Source organism: Carassius auratus, chromosome 2 (genome assembly GCF_003368295.1).
Source record: "Carassius auratus strain Wakin chromosome 2, ASM336829v1, whole genome shotgun sequence".
Taxonomy (NCBI): domain Eukaryota; kingdom Metazoa; phylum Chordata; class Actinopteri; order Cypriniformes; family Cyprinidae; genus Carassius; species Carassius auratus.
Genome location: NC_039244.1, coordinates 10,741,988 through 10,761,017, shown reverse-complemented (window position 1 = coordinate 10,761,017; position 19,030 = coordinate 10,741,988). Strand labels below are relative to the sequence as shown.

Genomic DNA, 19,030 nt, shown 5'->3' with positions numbered 1-19,030 from the left:
GTGTAAAATATAAATAAATTACATGGCTGATTCTTGAGGGAAAGCGCAAAAAGATTCATTGAGAACAGCATGACTAAACTCAAATATTATGGCATATATAACACGACCAGACAACTGAGATCCGAGTCTTTCTGGATAATCCTTGCGGTGGATTGAACCATTTAATGAAGAATTGACAATGACAGTACAATTGAAACCAGGACAAACCTCGACCCTGGACTGGAAAACGTACAAAAGCACACAATTCACATGAGATGGGAACAACTGTAACTGAAATGAATGGACTGAGACGCTGGACAGTGTAAGAACTAGACAGATAAATCTAGATCGTACATTGTCCATGCTTAAAAGCCAAATGTCAGTCAATTCTTCAGAAGCTGTAAAATATGAATGGGCAGACTTGAGGTATTTTTAGAATTTTACAAAGATGTTGAACAAAGTTAAAGTTGTAGCTCACTCAAAAATGTAAATCAGCTAAAAACGTACTCCCACCATCCAAGAAATGGATTAGTTTGTTTCCTCATTGGAACAGATATTGAGAAACTAAGCATTTGCTCACCAATGGATTCTTAGTGAATGGGTGCCGATAAAAACTGCTTGCATTGGAAGAAATGTTCTTATGGGCTATGGAGTATGAATTTAAAATGTTTACTGTGAAGTTTTTATCAGCTGTTTGAATCCTCACTCTGACGGCACCCATTCACTGCAGAGTGGATCACAGGTAGCAAGGGATGCAAGGCTGAATTTCTCCAAATCTGTTCTTAAAATAAACCAAACTCATTTACATCTTAGACCGCCTGAGGGCGAGTACATTTTCAGCCATTTTTAAACTATTCCTGAGGTCATTTCTACAGCAAGTATAATCAAAAGAAGCCATCTTATGTGTCCGAATAGATGAACTTAAGTGCGCACTAGACCACAATGTAAAAGTGCTTACTAGGAGCGACCCTAGTACAGAACAACCCTCAAGTACAAGAAGAGCAATAATAGATTTCTCTCATATATTAAGTTTAATATATATACACAAAACAATGCAGAACCACTCGTTTTACTTACTTCTAATATCAACTAAACTGGCATTTCTGTTCAGAGAATGTGTTCACGACATTTGCAGCACCAGTTCTAGTCCTGATCGTCAGCGAAGTGCTGGGAAAGTTACTTGAAGCGTACATTTACTGGAAAAATTATACATTTTCAAATCATCTCAAAAACATGGCACACATTAATTTACCTCCTGAATCAAACATAAAAAAAATAGACTATTCAAAACATTTTTTTTTTATAATTCACATCTAGTTCAACTAGTAAAGGCTGGTTTATGGCTTTAATGGTATTTATAAGGAATATAATATTCAACAGCAGTGCTTTGACACGGCCTGTCTGTAATAAATCAAGCAGTGAATTCACACAGGATGTAAACAAATTCTTAAATGTTTGACAAAATGTCTTTTTTTGCATATTAGCAATAGCTAATCATGTCAAACTCATTTGCATAGCAGTAAATTAGTATTTAAGATATGGCAGGAACAGGCTCCTAGTTTTAGAGAGAACAGATTAAGTCATTCATCTTCCTGCAGCAGCAATGATTACTTTGGCATTAGTGCATCCCAGTTCAGTAAAAAAAAAAAAATGGTTAGCTCTCATTGGCTTTAGCTCCAGTGTATTAATGTAAGGGTTGGGGTGAGCGTTATTATAAAATCATGAGGCAATCAATTTCAAAAGGCCTCTCATGCAAGTCTGTGCACATTTACCCGCTCCTCTTATTAATATCTCCTATATTTTTAATTATCACCCCAACACTTACATCCTGGTCTAACCTGTTTAACCCTGATAAAGACAAAGCTAACTCACTCTGTCAGTGACTATGTTTCTCGGCGAACGGCTCAAAGCACAGAAAGCTTGTTGAGCAAGTTCCTCACGATCTCCTTTACGTGGTTCGAACCTGAGGCTAGCAGCACCGTGGAGCTTTCACCGTCCATACCTTCATCTCCTCTCATAAACCTTCAAGAAAAATCCTCCGTCAAGGTAAATTGTAACATGAATGTGATAATACATCTGTCAGCAGAAATGGATCAAACTTTCTTACGTTGTGAAGATGAAAACACGGTGTCAGTTACAGCAACACCTAACACAGACAGCAGATCACAGTCAAAAACCATATAAATGTATAATTTACACACGCTATCGGTTTGTTTAATCGGTATCGGCCAGTGTGGTCCAACCTAGATATCGGTATCGGTAAAATCAGTTGACCTCTACTATTTAGAAATTGTGATTAATATTAGTGTTAATAATAATAACAAATAAAATGTATTATTAAATGTTAGAATGATACTATTCAATAGCAATATATTTCTGTCCTATATATTATATGCCATGCATCATTTTAAGATTGTCTGATTAAACACACAGGACTTTTAATATTTCCATATAAATACATTGAGGTTATCTCTTAATCTCCATTATTAAATGAAACCGCATAATGCACCAGTAATCATCCAAAATATTTACCATTATGTTAACATTTTGGGTGAGCGTGACGCTTTTAATATCCACAGAACAGGAACAAGCATTCAGCCACAGTAGCACTAACCTGTGGCTCCTCTAACACTAGCCATCGTTCTGTGACAGTCTGGTGGTCCTGCCCACCCAGCGGCTCTCTGAGACGCACCTTCACCTCCAGACGACCACCTGTAGCCTTCCGCCCATCCATAAGCTGCATTCAGATTTGAAGCCAATGCCATAAACACACATCTCATCCACAAATGTAATCACAGTGATGGGTGTGAATGTCTCATTTTAGCTCAAGTGAAATATGTTTGCACTCTCAGCTGATGTTTGCACTCTCGAAACACATACTACTGAAAAACAGCTCCACTCACCTCCACTATCTCTCTCACTTCGCTATCATTTTCCAGTTTCTCCAGTTTGAGCAGGGCTGTTCCTATCGGCTTGTCGCTTCTCAGGAAGCCACTGTCACAAATCAAAGTCATCAGTGTGACCTTACATCACCTACTCACATTGACCCAGCATGCACCACAACTGCCACGGAGTTCAATCAGGGCAGCAGTGCTAGGGGTGGGCGATATGATCAAAATCACGATATGAGTCATTTTACATCATGATAATGATATATATCTTGATATAGTTATTTTTTCTTTTAATAAGGTTTTTTATGATATTAAGATCAAAGCCAATGGTTCAAAGCCAATAAAGCGGCAAAAATGCTCACGAGCTCTATTCACATATAGCTCTGTTGTTTGTGTTTCAACAGCCTAAAATCAGTTGTTTTAAACTGCAGTGCTTAAAAATGCTTGCAAACATTAAGTTTTTGGGACCACGCGCACGGCAACGTTACGGGAGCGCACATGGTATTATTCACGTTCTTGCATAATGCATGTAAGACTGCCGTCATTCAAATTATGAAAACGTATTGCCGTAAACAATGTATTTTGTTGTACCACGAAATAAACGATAGAGCATAATATGAAACGAGACCTTTAATTTCTTCCATCCAATATATATCGTCATATCGCCCAGCCCTAGGAAGCACTGTTTGATATTTATTCAGACCTGTGTGTCTCCCCTGTACAAATGAATCTTAAGGAATCTGTGTACATTAGACAGAATAAAGTCCTACATTTTTTATTTATTTTGGAGATCGCGCTTGTGTCCCACAGCAACACTCACCCTTTGTGCAGCACTTCCAGCTTCAGGCCTTTAGACTGTATAACTCTCCTGAAGCCACGGTGGTTTCGGTTGATGTTCAGTTTGAAGCTCTGGTTGTACTCTGCCAAAACACCAAATAATTCAATTCCTTCAGCAGCAAATATTAACTTTGAACTTATTCCAACGCTTTCTAAAATCCTTGATTCTAGTTCTGTCATTCATGGTGTCCTGCAGTCAAATATATATAATTATTATTATTATTTTTTAAATGTGCACTAAACAGTATATTTATCCCAGCGAGCTGATTTTCTACATAATTTTGCAGTTTTCATGTCTCACCTAACACTAACACACTTCTCCATCTCACATAATAAAAAAATGCAAAATTTGAATCAAAAAGTTTAAGGTGTCTGAGCGCAGTAAAATTAATACTTTTATTTAACACGGATGCATTAAATTGATCAAAAGACACTGCAAATACTTTTATCATGTTAAAAGAATTTTTATTTCAAGTAGATGCTTTTGAACTTTTTATTCATCAAAGAATCCTGAAAAAATGTATAATGGCTTTCACCAAAATATTATGCGATACGTTTTTAATAACTGATAATAATAATAATAATGAGTTTCTTGAGCACCAAGTCAGCATATTAGAATGATTTCTGAATGATCATGTAACACTGAAGAAAATACGGCTTTGCATCACATCACTTAATTACATTTGAAAATCTATTCAAATATAAAACTGTTATCTTAAACTTTAATAATTCCTGAAGTAGTAATGCCAAGGCCATGGGTTCGATTCTCAGGGAAAACATGAACTGATAACATTTATACCTTGAATGCAATGTAAGTTGATTTGGATAAAAGCGCCTGCTTAATGCATAAATTAAATTAAATTTATGCATTTAGCAGACGCTTTTATCCAAAGCGACTTACAGTGCATTCAGGCTATCAATTTTTACATATCATGTGTTCCCGGGGAATTGAACCCCCAACCTTGCGCTTGATAACGCACCTGGGTTGTTGGTATTTCTGATGACTGATGTTTTATGTTTCTGAGGTTGATCCTAACATGAAAAGAGAAAGTAATAATTAAAATCAAACGGATGACTGGGTGAAATGAAGCCTGGATGACTGAAGAATTAATACTCACTGTACTGGGGAATGGGAAATCAAACTTGACATAGGCATCCAAGTCATTTGTTGCAACACCTTTCAAAAAAGCAGAAGGGGAGATGTTTAAAAGATTTTAAATTATATGATTTTACTCACATTTACGTTCCTGTAACTCAAACTCCAAATGCATTTATGTAAATGACTGGATCAATGTTGAGTGTTTGGTTCAGGTTGAAGCTTACCAGAGGGAGCAGGAAGGTTCATCCCTCTAACAATGAACACAACCATCTCTGTGCTACTGAGCTCTGGGAAGATCCTACAAGAGCAAAAGAAAAAGAAAGCATGTTATTCAATGACTTCTTACATTTCCCTTGACTGTGGTGTGGAACAGAAGTGAAGTATTGTGCTTTATTGTATCGGGCTTCTCTGTGTTGTAAGATGTGCAGTGAGAGTGTCAGACCTGACAGTGCGGTATGTTCTCTCCTCAAAGTGATGTTTAGGAGGCTGAAGCCCCCTGTTCTGTGCCAGTTTAAGAATTTCCAGGCTTTTCTTACATTGTTGCGCCATGTTCTCAAATCTAAGAGAGGGAAAATGGGAATAAATGAAATGCCCAGTGAAATCACTTGAATTTCATTTATTGAAGTGGTGTATTTGGTGATGCGATACATACTTGGTTGTTTCTGCAACATTCCCCATGTGCGTGAACTGCTTGGAGTATGTCACACATTTCTGTAAGAAGAAAGGAAACGTCCGTTTATAGGTTCTGTCTCATAACCTAGTCATCTGCCTATTTAGACAGCATTTTAAGCATGTGCGTGATTTCATGAGCAAGATAAGCCATCTCCTCGCCCAAGCATAAACTGGGTTGTCGCTGCCAGGTCTTGATTATTCTGTGTCAACTCAACCAGAGGTTTCCCAGCTCAAATTTTAGATTTTGATAATATTTGTTCTGAAGAAAGATAAAAATATATAGCAAGATGAAAAGCCAGAATATTTAACGTCATGGATAAATATTTAATTATTTTTTACTATTTTGTACAGGAGAGTCAAAATGGCAATTTCTGCCTGAGATTCATAGCCAAATTACTTGGGGATAAAAATGACTTAAGAAAGATGGCAGCATCATGATGATATTTTCACAGAGAGATTGGTAGGTATGTTAGTAAAATCTGATGACTTAACCAATCTAAGTTGCATTATGTTCCAATGGCAACCATTCAAAAATGGGGAAATTTTAAATTTTAAAAGAAAAATAGCATCATATTCTTGCAAAGGGACCCACATTTGGTTTTGACCACTGAAAATGTGTACAATTTAATGATTTACTCCTGGAGCCATGTTGAAATTCTATTATATCTGGAACTGATCTATATAAGACCTTAAAAATGAAGATCCCAAAAGGCAAGGTAGTTAAGACCCAGTATCGAAAAAGGCATCAATATTTCTTTAATGCTTTCAGAGTTGAAAAACTTGAAAAGTGCTCCTTCCCCATTTCTGTGGGGGACATCTGGTTGAGTTGACATGGAATGACCCCATTGTATTTGTATTTGATGCAAAGCTAACTCAATTCAATAAAAAAAAAAAAAAAAAAAAAAAAAACGTTGTAACTGTTAAGAGTCAAGAAATCGATTCCAATGGCTCGGATGGATTTAACACACCTTGTTCAGTAACCAAGTTGTCAGAAGAGAGATCCAAGCATGAAGTGTGCTCCAGTTAATAAGGTCCCTACACAGTGTTCACTGCTCTCTACTCTCTGAGCAAGGGAAATCTATTTAAAGGGTTAGTTCACCCAAAAATGAAAATGATGTCATTAATGACTCATCCTCATGTTGTTCCAAACCTGTGAGACCTCCGTTCATCTTCAGAACACAGTTTAAGATATGTTAGATTTAGTCCGAGAGCTTTCTGACCCTCCATTTAAAATGTATGTACGGTATACTGTCCATGTCCAGAAAGGTATTAAAAACATCTTCAAAGTAGTCCATGTGACATCAGAGGGTCAGTTAGAATTTGTTGAAGCATCTTAAAAACATTTTGGTCCAAAAATAACAAAAACTACGACTTCAAATATCTTAAACTGTGTTCTGAAGATGGAACGGAGGTCTCACGGGTTTGGGACAATATGAGGGTGAGTCATTAATGACATCATTTTCATTTTTGGGTGAACTATTTCACTATTTAAAGTTTATTTCATTTCAGAAAATTAATTCAAGGATTTGGGCTTTGCCACTGCCTTCAGTGTCTTCACACACTGATGAAACTTACAAGAGAAGTGTGAAGTGTGACAAAATAAACCTCTGTAAATACAATTTAAATCCATGTCCACTTCACTGAGGCTGAGCACTTACAGTCAGATAGAACAAACTCCGTAAGTGATAAGAGATACATACAAAATGTGCAATGACTGGAATTGAGAGCCACTGTCCTACGCCAATGCACCATACTGTTTAACTACTCTGTTGAGTTACGTCACAGGTAGAAAAAAATAGATATACAAAATTAGTACTCAACATACCCAGTTAAAGAAGTCATTGAATAAAAAATTAACTATTTCACCCAATATATATTTGATGCTTGTTAGAGTACACTGTTAGCTTAGCAACATGCAAACATCAAATTTTTATACTGAATAGCATTTTATTCTCATGAGCTTAATCTGTGAAATATTGATTTCAAATGCACATAATAGTCAACAGAAATTTACTATTTTACCCAATGTATAGTTTAATGCTTCATTAGCTTTAATAAAAACGCTAAAAACTAATTCTGCTGGAATCAAAAGTGTAACATGTGCACCTTGTAAGCACAATTTGTGAAATACTGACTACAAATATACTTTTACTAATAATAATAAAATAATTTTACCCAATATGTAGGTTTATGCTTATTATAATAGCACACTATTAGAAACATGTTAACATCACACTCTATTAAAATCGGCATCGTAACATGAACTTCTCATGTGCACAATTTATAAAAAAATAACTGCAAATACACTTTTATGGAATATCAATTTACTCTTTAACCCAATGTGCATTTTTATGCTTAGGATCGCTAACATCTAGCAATTTAAAATAAACTATGTAGCATATAATTTTTTAAAGCACAATTTGTCAAATATTGAATAAAATAGTTTTATTAGTTAGAAATCACCAACCCAATACGTATTTTTTGTATGTTTACGTATGTTTTTTGCTAGAGTATCACTCTGTTAGCTGAGAAACATGCTAATATTAAACTATTGCAATCAAAAATGTAGTTTTATTTATGTAACGTGCACATACAGTTTCAGATCCATTTTAATGTCAGCTGACTATGAAGACAGCTAGGTTTTGGCACAGATCCATTCTCAGTGTTACTTCATTAATTCGCCACCTTCTTGTTACCTCGTATTGCTCTTCGAGTAGTTTTGTGAGTTGAGTGTAGACCTCCTCAGCCTTCTCTGAGATCTGAACATCACTGTGATGGACTAGGATGAAGTCCTCATCCTCATCTCCAGGCGGTGAAGGCAACTGAGAATAAAGGGGGAGTTAATACTCATTTCATTGTGGATTTGTTAAAAAACATTGAGAGTATTACCTTGCTAACATCCACTGTCTTGCCACTGCGGGCGACTTCTATCATGGGGTCCAAACTTTTTGCTGCACGCAGGAGGGTCTTGGCCTGCTCTAGGTCATTCTTTTGCTTTGCCTGCAGCGCTGCTTTCATGTACTGCTTTTTGCGGCCTTCCAGAAACTCCAGCTGCTGCTGAGCTGAGGAGCAAACAACCAGATTTAACCAGATTTTTGTGAGCTCCTTATGTAAATCAGTTACGAAACATGAAAACACCCCAATTAATAGACCATCCTAAAACACAACTCTACCAGTGTCAGGCGGACTTCCTCTTTTGGACGTTCTGTCTGGGGAAGGTGAAGGGGTCCTCTTGGGCTTCTGTACCGTTGGCTGTACTGCAAGAGTGGGCTTCACTTGGTCGCCTACTTTCGGAGCCTTAACCTAGAAAGCAAATGACAAAATAGTGACTTTAAAAGAAAGGGATAGCTTTGGAAATATTTAGGAAATGCTACACCAGTGGTTCCCAACCTTTTTCAACTCGTGGCCCACACAACCAAACACATATGTTTGCGCAGCCCACTGCACAAAATTAACTGACCCCCCTATTGTTGGGTTAATAACTTAGTACTCAGAAGCTAGATTGTTAACTGTCTTTATTGAATGAACTGGCAATGAAGAGTCAATAACTCGGGCTGGCACCGCTTGGCACAACTGTTGTTGTTCTGTAGCATATGCAGCAAAAATATCTTGAGATAAATTGGTAGTTTATTCTTAAACCAATCAGCGAGCTCGAATAGTGGAAGCATAGTTACAGTTTATTATATATTTTTTTTCTTTATATATATATATATATATATATATATATATATATTATATATATTATGTTATGACTTAGACTTTTTTTTTTACATATATGGACAATATATTATTATTTCTTTTAATAGTAATTAGCGGCCCACCTGCAATACCATCGCGGCCCACAGGTTGAAAATCACTGTGCTACACAATTTAAGAACATACCTTCTCCTTTCCCTCTTCATCGTCCTCCTCACCATCACCAGCTTCATCTTCATTAGATGTCAGCTTATTGGCTGTTTCCAGAACTGCAGCCAATCCCTGCTCTGGAGCAGCGGCCTTCTGGCCTGGGATTGGAGGAAAGCCTATAGAAAACACTTCAATTTAATGCAACTCCTCATTTTCTTAGCAGGAATTCAAGCAACTCATTACAGAAAAAAAAAAAAAAAAATATATATATATATATATATATATATATATATATATATATATATATAATAATAATAATAATTAAAAAAAATATAATAATAATAATAATAATAATAATAATAATAATAATAATATATATATATATATATATATATATATATATATATATATATACTCATTCAAAAGTTTGGAAGAAATTAATACTTTTATTTAGCAAGGACTGCATTAAATTGATTGAAATTGACAGTAAAGGCATTTCCTAGACTGTATTTGTTCATTTTCACATTTCTGTCACCAGATGGTGTTTCTTTTCTTTTTTTCTTGTGTGTTTGCAGGGTGGAGTCAAGTGGCAGGTGCAGTGGGTTACCGGTGATGAGCTGACAGATAAAAGGGTATTGTTTCCTTATTTCCTTATTATACTTTATACATTTTTTTTCTATGTTGATTCTTTTTGTGTTGATATTGCTTAATTCAGTTATGGATTACATTAATAAACAAATGATTGTGGGTTACGGTAATTTAATTTGCATGTGGCCTCCCCATGTGTCACGCTGCCTTGCGCCAAATTGTTTTTTTTTTTATAATTCTCCAAAATACTTCTATTTCAGATAATCATGGTTCTTTTGAAATTCCTATAAATGAAATTCTGAAAAAAAAAAAATCACTTGTTTCAACAAAAATGTTACGCACCACAACTTTTTTCAATGATAATAAAAATGTGTTAAGCACAAAATGAGCATATTCAAATGACTTCTGAAGCATCATGTGACACTGAAGATGCAGTAATGGCTGCTGAAAACTATACTTTAACTTCAAATAATATACATCACAAAAATTACGTTATGAAATCCACGCCTAATAAAATGTATTTTAAATTGTAATATTTCACAATATTGCAAACTTTTTTTAATCAAACAAATGCAGTCTTGGTGAACATAAGAGACTTCATTCAAACAACATTTCAAAATTGTACCAAACTTTTGAAAAACAGAAACATGTAAAGGTCTCTTTTTGACTGCAGAAGAACCGACCTGGAGGGGCTGGAAGCTCGTCAAAATTGATAGGTCGGCCTGCTTTATGGGCACGGATGGCAGACTGGTATTGCTGTGGGTCACAAAAAGAACATAATCTGAAATCAACACCTCGCTATGTGCAAACGTGCTGCATTATGTTAACATGAACTGAACAGGAGTTCCACAATCAGATAAAATCTAAAAAGGAAACACTCCATGAGAAACCGAAAGTTTGTGGACATTCAGTGGTGACAATGTGCCATTATTTGAGGTTTAGGTGTCATTTTTGACAGGTTTACTAACTTTAGCAATGCGGTCATGCATGCGGGCTTTGCGCTCATCCCCGCTGGCCTTAGCTTGTGTGAAGGCCTCTTTGTACTTGGCCATCCTCTGTTCCAGAGCTTCAAGGACAGTCTGGGGCTGAGCTGGACCAGAACCGCTGTCTGCTGCCATAACAAAAACAACAGAATTCAGGTTTCAAATTCAGGTCAGAAGTACAGTAATTCAGGTTAGACCATAATTAGACTATTAAAAGAGACACGTGCTCAGTCTGACGTGAGAACTGGTGTACTAACCGGGAGCAGAAGGCGAGGGAATGGCTTTTGGAGGCGCAGTGTGAGTAACTGTAGAGGCTGTAGAAAAGAATTAAGCCTTACACTACAAAGCTACAAGCCCTGAAAATATGTAAACAAGTATGCAAAATATCACAGCTACTACAGTATTTTCCGAACCACAGAAAACATTTCAGGTCTAACCTTGAGACAGAGGGGGTGGAAGGGCGCTCATGTCCACCGGCTGGCCTTTCTCCAAAGCCTCAATTGCTGCATCGAACCCCTGCACCAAACAAGCAAACAGCATAGTGCTATTCTTTGTCTACTTCCTACAATTCTTGAATAGCTCAAATAACTTTGCACATTTTTGTTACAAGTGAGTTATAAGTAATCATGGTTTATGGGAACAAGACACTTTGTTAAGAGGAATAGCCAAACTGGCATGACAACATAGCTGAAGTGGTAGATGCCTTGAATTAAATGCAAAGCCAAACTGAAATGGTAGATCAAATCAGTAAAGGTTTTGAGATACAAAGTCTTTGGCAGGTTTAAGTCAAAACGTTCATATTAGAGCAGAAGGCAATTGGAAAAATTTATATTAAGAGGTTTTGATACATGTATAAAGCAATGCCTGTTAACTGACAGCACAGAAAACACAGTTAAAGTGAAGTAAAACATCAAACTGAGAGACTTTCCATGACAAAACAAAGAAAACAACTACATTTACAAATCTAGTCATATATGTAACTAATTAGAATGAGGGAATCCAAACTCAATTTGATAACTGATAGAGCCTGAATATATATGTATATATTTAATTAGAAACCACATCTTACCTTGCTGGCCTTTATATGCATTTTGGCTTGGTCAACATCTCCTGCTTGTTTGGCCTTGAGAGCTGCCATCCTGTACTCTTTCTGTCTCTCCAATAGAGTGTCTTTAGTTTGCTGTCCGGCTGGTGAGTGTGCTTTAGGAGTAGAGGAAACCACAACGTACCCTTTACAAAATCAGCTTTGTAGAATGCCATACTTCTAGTTAAATTAGCAACTCAGGAAACAGCTTAAAGGGAAAGGCCCTCATTTTCAACATAGTCTGCTTTTCTGCATCTGGCGTTGATGATCCATTGAATAAAAATAAAACATTTTTTATGTACATTTTGAATTGTGACTACTACTATTATTGAAAATGACAACAACAACAACAACAAAAATTCCTATGAAATTATATTATCAGTATAAATAAACACGTTAGGGTTGATGGGCAGCATGGAATAATTTAGCAAATAAATACTCATAAATCAATACAACTGCTGTCAAATATTAATCCGAAAATAGGGATCAAGTTTAAAATATATACCAAAAGGACTAGTAAAATTTCTTCTAGATTTTTAAAATAAGTATTTTTCGTTTCATCAATGCTGGATTTATTAAATGTAATATTGTGAAATATTATACCGATTTTATATAACGTTCCAATGATCTTCAGATTCCAAAGCAAGGAAATCTGATTTGGACAAAAGAGTTCCATGTAACAAATTTGCTTACATTTGATTACTGACCTAGAAACTGACCTTTATATAACTTTTCCGTATTTTGACATTTTTCCTAAAACATTTTTATTTCTTGGTTTAAAATATTTCCCATAAATTCAGACACAAGCTAGACATTTTACCTTTCAACCATTAACTTTTAACCATTAAGGGTCCACTGAAGTACCTTGAAACATGCGGTGTTATTCTACGTGGTGACTCATGGCGTAAAGGGTGTGTCTTAGTGATGATGCACGTTATCGCGTGACTCTTTTACCGGGTGTTTTAAAGGAAGATCAACGTTCACGGCAAAAAAAAAATATGTGCAAACTGTAATAAAGCAGAAATCAGTTAGTTCCTCACTTTCCGTGCTGAAGCTGAGAACGTTCGGCAGCTTAAGTGAAAGTTAACATGCCTAGCGTTTTGGACTCGTATAATACACATCACATGCTGATGTCACGTGTTTTTATGGGACCTTTACGGGTTGTGTGTGAATGCACGCACAGATTCCGGGTAATCACTGACAGTGTTAAAGGGCCAAAATCTAGCGAGCCGGGAACAATTGCTGGGACACATTACCCATGTATTTTCCGGAATCGCAGTGTAAAAGGGGCTCAACAGTTTCTCCTCCTAATAATTTAATTGATAATAATTATATCAAATATAGCATTCTCTGTAAAAATTAAGGCTAACGTATTCATACTAAAAGCCAAAAAACTTTGAATTCATGGGGACTTTAAACTGTGGTATGTTGCCACAAAAGCACTCTAACCCTAAGGCTAACCTAAGTGCAATTCAGCGCCACTTGCTGCATGTTCCTCTTCTGGAGATGAAAGGGAAGCTGGAGATGCTACACCAGAGGACTCGTCTTTAGTGTTTGATGCTGGATCCATGCCAACAGGGACGGCCTCTGCAGAGATGGGAGAGATCTCAACAGCGCTGTCACACTCCCCGTGCTGATCAGGTGAAGCTGCAGGGGCAGGAGGTCCACTGGGACTACCAGACACTCCACATGCAACTGGAGGGGGAATTTCTGTTTCGTCAACCTTCCCTCCTTTCCGTACTGATGCCAGCATAGTCTGTAGTGTCTAACCAAAAATATGAGTGTCCGTTGTTGTAAATTATCATAAAAAATATGTACCCAAAGTTTGTTGGAGCACCATTGACACCATATCCACTCACCTTGAGGCCTCTCTCATATCTTCGTGCTTTAGAGGTTTCCCCTGCAGCTTTAGAATTGGTAACAGCCATCCTATACATGTTTATTCTCTCCTCTAAAGTGTGCTCAATGCTACCAGGCACTGAAGAAATCTTACTGTTCTGTGAGAAGAAGAAGAAAAAAAAAGGGGTGGCACATTACTTCTTACAAAAAAGCCATTTCAAAATAGAGCCTATGTTCATTGAGATGTGCAAATTAATAATCTATACATCACAAATGGAGTCAGGATAAAAGCTTTAACTAAGATTCTGAGAAAAACTGAACCTCAATTAAGATATAATTAGAAATGGGTCAAGAAGTTCAACGACTTGATTAGCTTTAATATTTTTAGCAACGGTTTCTTTGTAGCTTTAAAAGCTGGTTTGGAGGTACCCACCTACTTTGAAAAGAGGTTATGTACAGCTAAGGTTTAAGGGGGGGGGGGGGGGGTACAATGGTGTTTCGGGTATCCAGAGTTGTTCACAGTGTTAAAGAGATGCATTCTCATTCTAAACATGGCCAAAGTTTTTAGAAATATTTTAGAAGAATGACTGAGAATTTCTGTGCCGAAAATCTTACTTCCAGGTTGGTACAAGTTTCGGCTGTTTTTTTTTTTTCAATCGTGGATCTAATGACGTAGACAAGAACGGAAGTCCTTAAATGAGCATTTCTCCTGGAAAATGCGTGAAAACACGCATTGACCAGAGGAGAGTGAGACCGCGCACATCAACACGCTTCAAAATCGTCAGGAGCCCTGCATAGGATTTGTTCGAGAATGCCTCCAAATAAGTGCATTTTTGGATGTGAGGGAAAGTTTACTGTGTTCAGCTTCCCCAGGAACCCATCGTTACATGAACAGTGGATGCAGTTTGTTTTTCCGGGGCAATAACGGAGTGTAGCAAGTGCCTTTGTCATTTGAGTGACGAATGTTTTATAAACAAGGCCCAAGTCAACGCTGATTTGCACATCGTTTGCTATTAAAACATGGAGCCATCCCTGTGATAAAAGACCCCATTCATGTAAGTACAATTGCATCAGATTTCTGTATTTTGTTGGAAATCAGCACAGAAGTACATTTATGTTAATGGAAACAACACAAAACATCAGTATTATAGCTCCACTCACGGCACACATCCAGGAGGTCGGCTTTTTCCAGAAAGAATCCGACAGCTGTATTTTTCTTTTATAAATATGATAAAACTAAAGACTTTTTGGATATATGAAGGATGCAGTACTACTCTATAGGTACTCAGCATCAGTGTTGGGTATAGTTACTTTGGAAAGTAGTTAGTTAGGTTACAACGTTACCATCAATTAAAAGTAATCAGTTATGATACAGCGTTACCTATTCATAAAAGTAACGCGTTAGAGTACTCATGCGTTACCAAAAATTAAAAGCCGTTTGCAGCGGCTCACACATGACAGACACAGCCCCTGGCCCCTTTAAATGCACCTAGAAGTCGTGACTCTCGACAATGAATAACGTCAGTCATCCGACTAAATTAACACTGCATGATAACAATAACAGGAAAGACAGTCAGCAATAGGCTATTCCACATGGCGTTTTATTTATTTATTATCACAGAACATATTATTCATCAAAATTCGCGCTTACCCAGCCCAGGTAGCCTAGGCTACTGTATATTATGAGCACCACAAGATAACTCCTGATTTTTCTTTAACTTTAAATAATGCAGTTATCAAAGTACAAGTATGCTTACTTGTAAACACAACCTTAAACAGGCTTGCAGATTTAAATCCATTTAGAAATGATGAACAATCAGCCAGCCAATGATCTAACAGAAATTAACAGCTGCCTGTCAAACAAACAAATGATAATAAACCGAATTAAATCCTTTACCGCCACACAGGCAAATGACAATTCGCTTAATAGCCGAACTAATTATTATTAAAGTGTCACTCACAGTCACAAGCCTAAATTCGCTTTAACACAGTCCTCTTACATTTACTTTTCAAAGTAGTGATTAAAACATAGCGTTAAATTTGAGGTAGAATTTTTGGCGGTCGACAGAAGCTTTTCACCAACGCAGAGTGTGCATTTTACCGTTATGTTCTTTTCTTTTTCGTTGACAAATTGAAAATAATGTGCGTACTTCCATAAACTGTCCTCTCTGCTATCTTGCCAGGAGTTCGAAAAAAAAAAAAAACACACACACACAGGGTCAGGCGCAGGGCACAGACGCTTCACAATCTAAAATATCTTAAACTATGTTCTGAAGATGAACAGAGGTCTTACGGGTTTGGAACGTCATGAGGGTGAGTCATTAATTACATAATTTTCATTTTTGGGTGAACTAACCCTTTTATTATAATATCAAAAGGACTTACATTTTGGCTCAATCTATATACAAGCAGTTCAGTGGTTTTACAAACATGACACTCACACACAGAGCCAACATATCTTCAAAAAAACTATTAAAATCTAACTTTAAAATCTAAATATTACAACTAACACAACTGTATGAAGACAATGATTATGCCTTCCCAAATAAACTTTTAGATCATACCTGGCCAGCTGCCGTCAATTCGGCTGAAGAGGTTTCCGCACTAATTGTGGCACCTGAATCTTCCGTTTCCTCATCATCAACCACTTCCTGCAGCTCAGCCTGACGAGAATCCCAGCAAACACTATAAACTCACTATACTATATTCAGAAGGTGCTGACAGTGAAGAGAAACAGACAATAATCACAGGTTAAATTTACCAAGAGGTCTTCGTCATCCTCCAGACCATCATCTTCTTCGTCATCAATGTCTTTCATGCAGGCCTCCGCCATTTTTGCAATATCCTCCATCGGTAATGGAGCTTGAACATAAAAATTCAAGTACAATTTATTTAGATGCACACAAAATATTTTCAAGATCATAACCACATATCAGACAGAGTGCCGATAAGGTAGACAATAGAAATTGGTCCCAATTGGTCAGTGTTTGGCTGGTTAGCATAATCTAGCTACACCCTACTAGTAGATGTTTTAACTACGCAATTAACTAGCTGCAAAAAGCATCTTTCTCTACTGATGGTTGTTCAAAAGTTGCCACATAATATAATTATTTTTTATTCCCAATTAACAAATGTTTGATTGCATCGTAGTGTAGTATAAAATACATTATAGTATCTGATTTTGGATTTCTATTTTAATATATTTTATTAAATTAAAAATATTTAAAAACGATTTATTCCTGTGATGGCAAGGCTGAATTTTTAGCAGCCAATACTTAAGTTGTCAGTGTCACGATCCTTCAGAAATCATTATATCAGGCTTCTAATATGCATAAAAAAGTGTCTGTGATCAAAGATGTCAGGTTTTTAAATCGTGTATTTATGGAGGGTTCTTCATCAACTGAGCAGCCGCCCCGGAGATAAATGGGAATGCTAAAAGACAGCTCTCTACAAGTAATACATTAAATAATACATTAGGTGTTAGTATTTCATATCCTACCTTTTAAAGTTTGGCTGAAACAGATAACGGCTGAATTTATTATATGAAAAAGAAACGATTAATCATGATGCCCACCTTTGGCAGCCTTTTTCCCCCTGGGAGCCACATTGGGTTTCTTCCCAACAATGGCAGCAAATTCAGCTTCTAAAGCTGGACCATCCAGATCTTGCTCTATTTCCATTACATCAGCTGGCTTGAAATCAAGAAACAATCCCATCTACAAAAAAAAAAAAAACTTACATATAAAGGTCCAATAGAACCCTTATCTCAGTCACGAGATGGACAGATCATCAATGGATTCGAACTATGTCCAAGTCGAACCAAACAACAGACATAATCCTTAAAGGGATAGTTCACCCATAAATGAAAACAGTCATCATTTTAGTAACTTACAATGACAGAATTTTCATTTTAATGGGAACATTATTAACAACACTGACAGCTGACAGTCATTTGCAAAACATTTCAACACTGACCTGTTTGGCTGCAGCTGCTCCTTGGCCTTTCGGCGCTGCTGCTCGCTTCTTTTTCCGAGCAAACATCCCGTTCTGCTCCCTCTCCTCAACCCTTCACCGGACAGACAAACACCTGAATGCTTAAGGTCAGAGCGTGACGTATAAATCAACCAGATATGAAATAGCAGCGTGAAGGTTTCTGATAGCGGAGTGACAGTTTAGGGTTAAAGGAAGGTTGTTTTTGTTTTGTTTTTAAGCAAAAGTTCTGTTTAACACGCGTGCTCTGCTGACTCACCCCTCTGATTCTGAAGAGCACTGTGGAGCAGATTACTTTCCTTTCCTTGCCAACAGTCAAGTTAAACCCCACTCCACTTCCTCCTTCCTACCGGGCGAAGAGCTTCACAAACCTGACAGTTTATGTGATGCAACACCCTGCGAGGATTCAAAACAACATTATAACAACACACACGAACGAAAACTGAAAATTGTATTTAAGTTACCTGTCAATATAAAAACTCAACATGGCAAGATAAAAACTCTAAACATTATAATGCCACATTCGTTAGATAAGACCTGGCATATTAAATGATAACCGTCTGACGTTAAAATAAATATCAATGTAATTACTTCTGTGAATTTCTAATGAAAACGCGGCTCGGGACACAGAGCTGCAAATAACATTGGCTTTGTTTTGCTGCTGCAACCAGTGATAAGAAAACATCAAAGACAGGCCACGCCCAACAGTGGCAAACCCCATCGGTCTTTAACATTTTCAAAATAAAAGTTTTTTCATCTCTAAACGACAGAACGGGTTTCAAAATAAAAGGATCCCTCACTGAAAATGAAGATTGTGACATAATTTCAAATGCGATTTATTCAGATGTTAACGACAACAAGAAACTGACAGCCACCATTCACTTGTATAGACAGAAAATTTACATTTAGTGAATGAAATAAAATAAAATGCAGTGAAAGCGGTTGTATCGTTTGATATCTTTGATATCAGCAGATTAAAACGCTTACCAATTCAAATTCCTTGTATAACGTTACACGATTCTTCTTGACACTTATTATCCTATCTTATCTACGTTTTTTACCCGAAATATGTGAAAGATATTAAAAACTCGAGACAACGTGCACAGAAACGACTCTAACAAAGGACTTCGAATATGTAATACATTCAGGAGGTGTTCTGTAATGCGATTCACCAATCAGCGCACAGCATTCTGCCCTGCTGCCTTGGTAACAGCGAAAACTT

At 36.9% G+C, this 19,030-nt stretch overlaps 1 protein-coding gene across 4 annotated transcripts; it reads right to left on the bottom strand.

The window, feature by feature from the left end:
* Positions 1–829: 829 nt before the first annotated feature.
* Positions 830–18,931, bottom strand: LOC113115375 (coiled-coil and C2 domain-containing protein 1B-like). Of its 4 annotated transcripts, none has more exons than XM_026282919.1 (27): positions 18,796–18,931; positions 18,068–18,204; positions 17,794–17,884; positions 17,393–17,534; positions 16,580–16,680; positions 16,383–16,481; positions 13,839–13,976; positions 13,441–13,744; positions 11,965–12,095; positions 11,333–11,411; positions 11,153–11,209; positions 10,881–11,023; positions 10,596–10,668; positions 9,361–9,500; positions 8,652–8,781; positions 8,368–8,540; positions 8,175–8,300; positions 5,459–5,517; positions 5,249–5,365; positions 5,031–5,104; positions 4,826–4,884; positions 4,688–4,739; positions 3,691–3,790; positions 2,883–2,973; positions 2,594–2,716; positions 2,087–2,125; positions 830–2,001 (listed from the first exon to the last, which is right to left on the bottom strand). In XM_026282919.1, the coding sequence occupies exons 3-26, from the start codon at positions 17,857–17,859 to the stop codon at positions 2,114–2,116; spliced, it is 2,589 nt and encodes an 862-aa protein (XP_026138704.1). In that variant the 5' UTR covers positions 17,860–17,884; positions 18,068–18,204; positions 18,796–18,931; the 3' UTR covers positions 830–2,001; positions 2,087–2,113. The 4 variants fall into 4 exon arrangements, with proteins under 4 accessions (XP_026138704.1, XP_026138713.1, XP_026138691.1 ...); XM_026282928.1 differs by lacking the exon at positions 18,796–18,931 and adding an exon at positions 18,400–18,496 and having other exon boundaries at positions 17,794–17,912; XM_026282906.1 differs by lacking the exon at positions 18,796–18,931 and adding an exon at positions 18,400–18,496.
* Between the last annotated feature and the right edge of the window lie 99 nt (positions 18,932–19,030).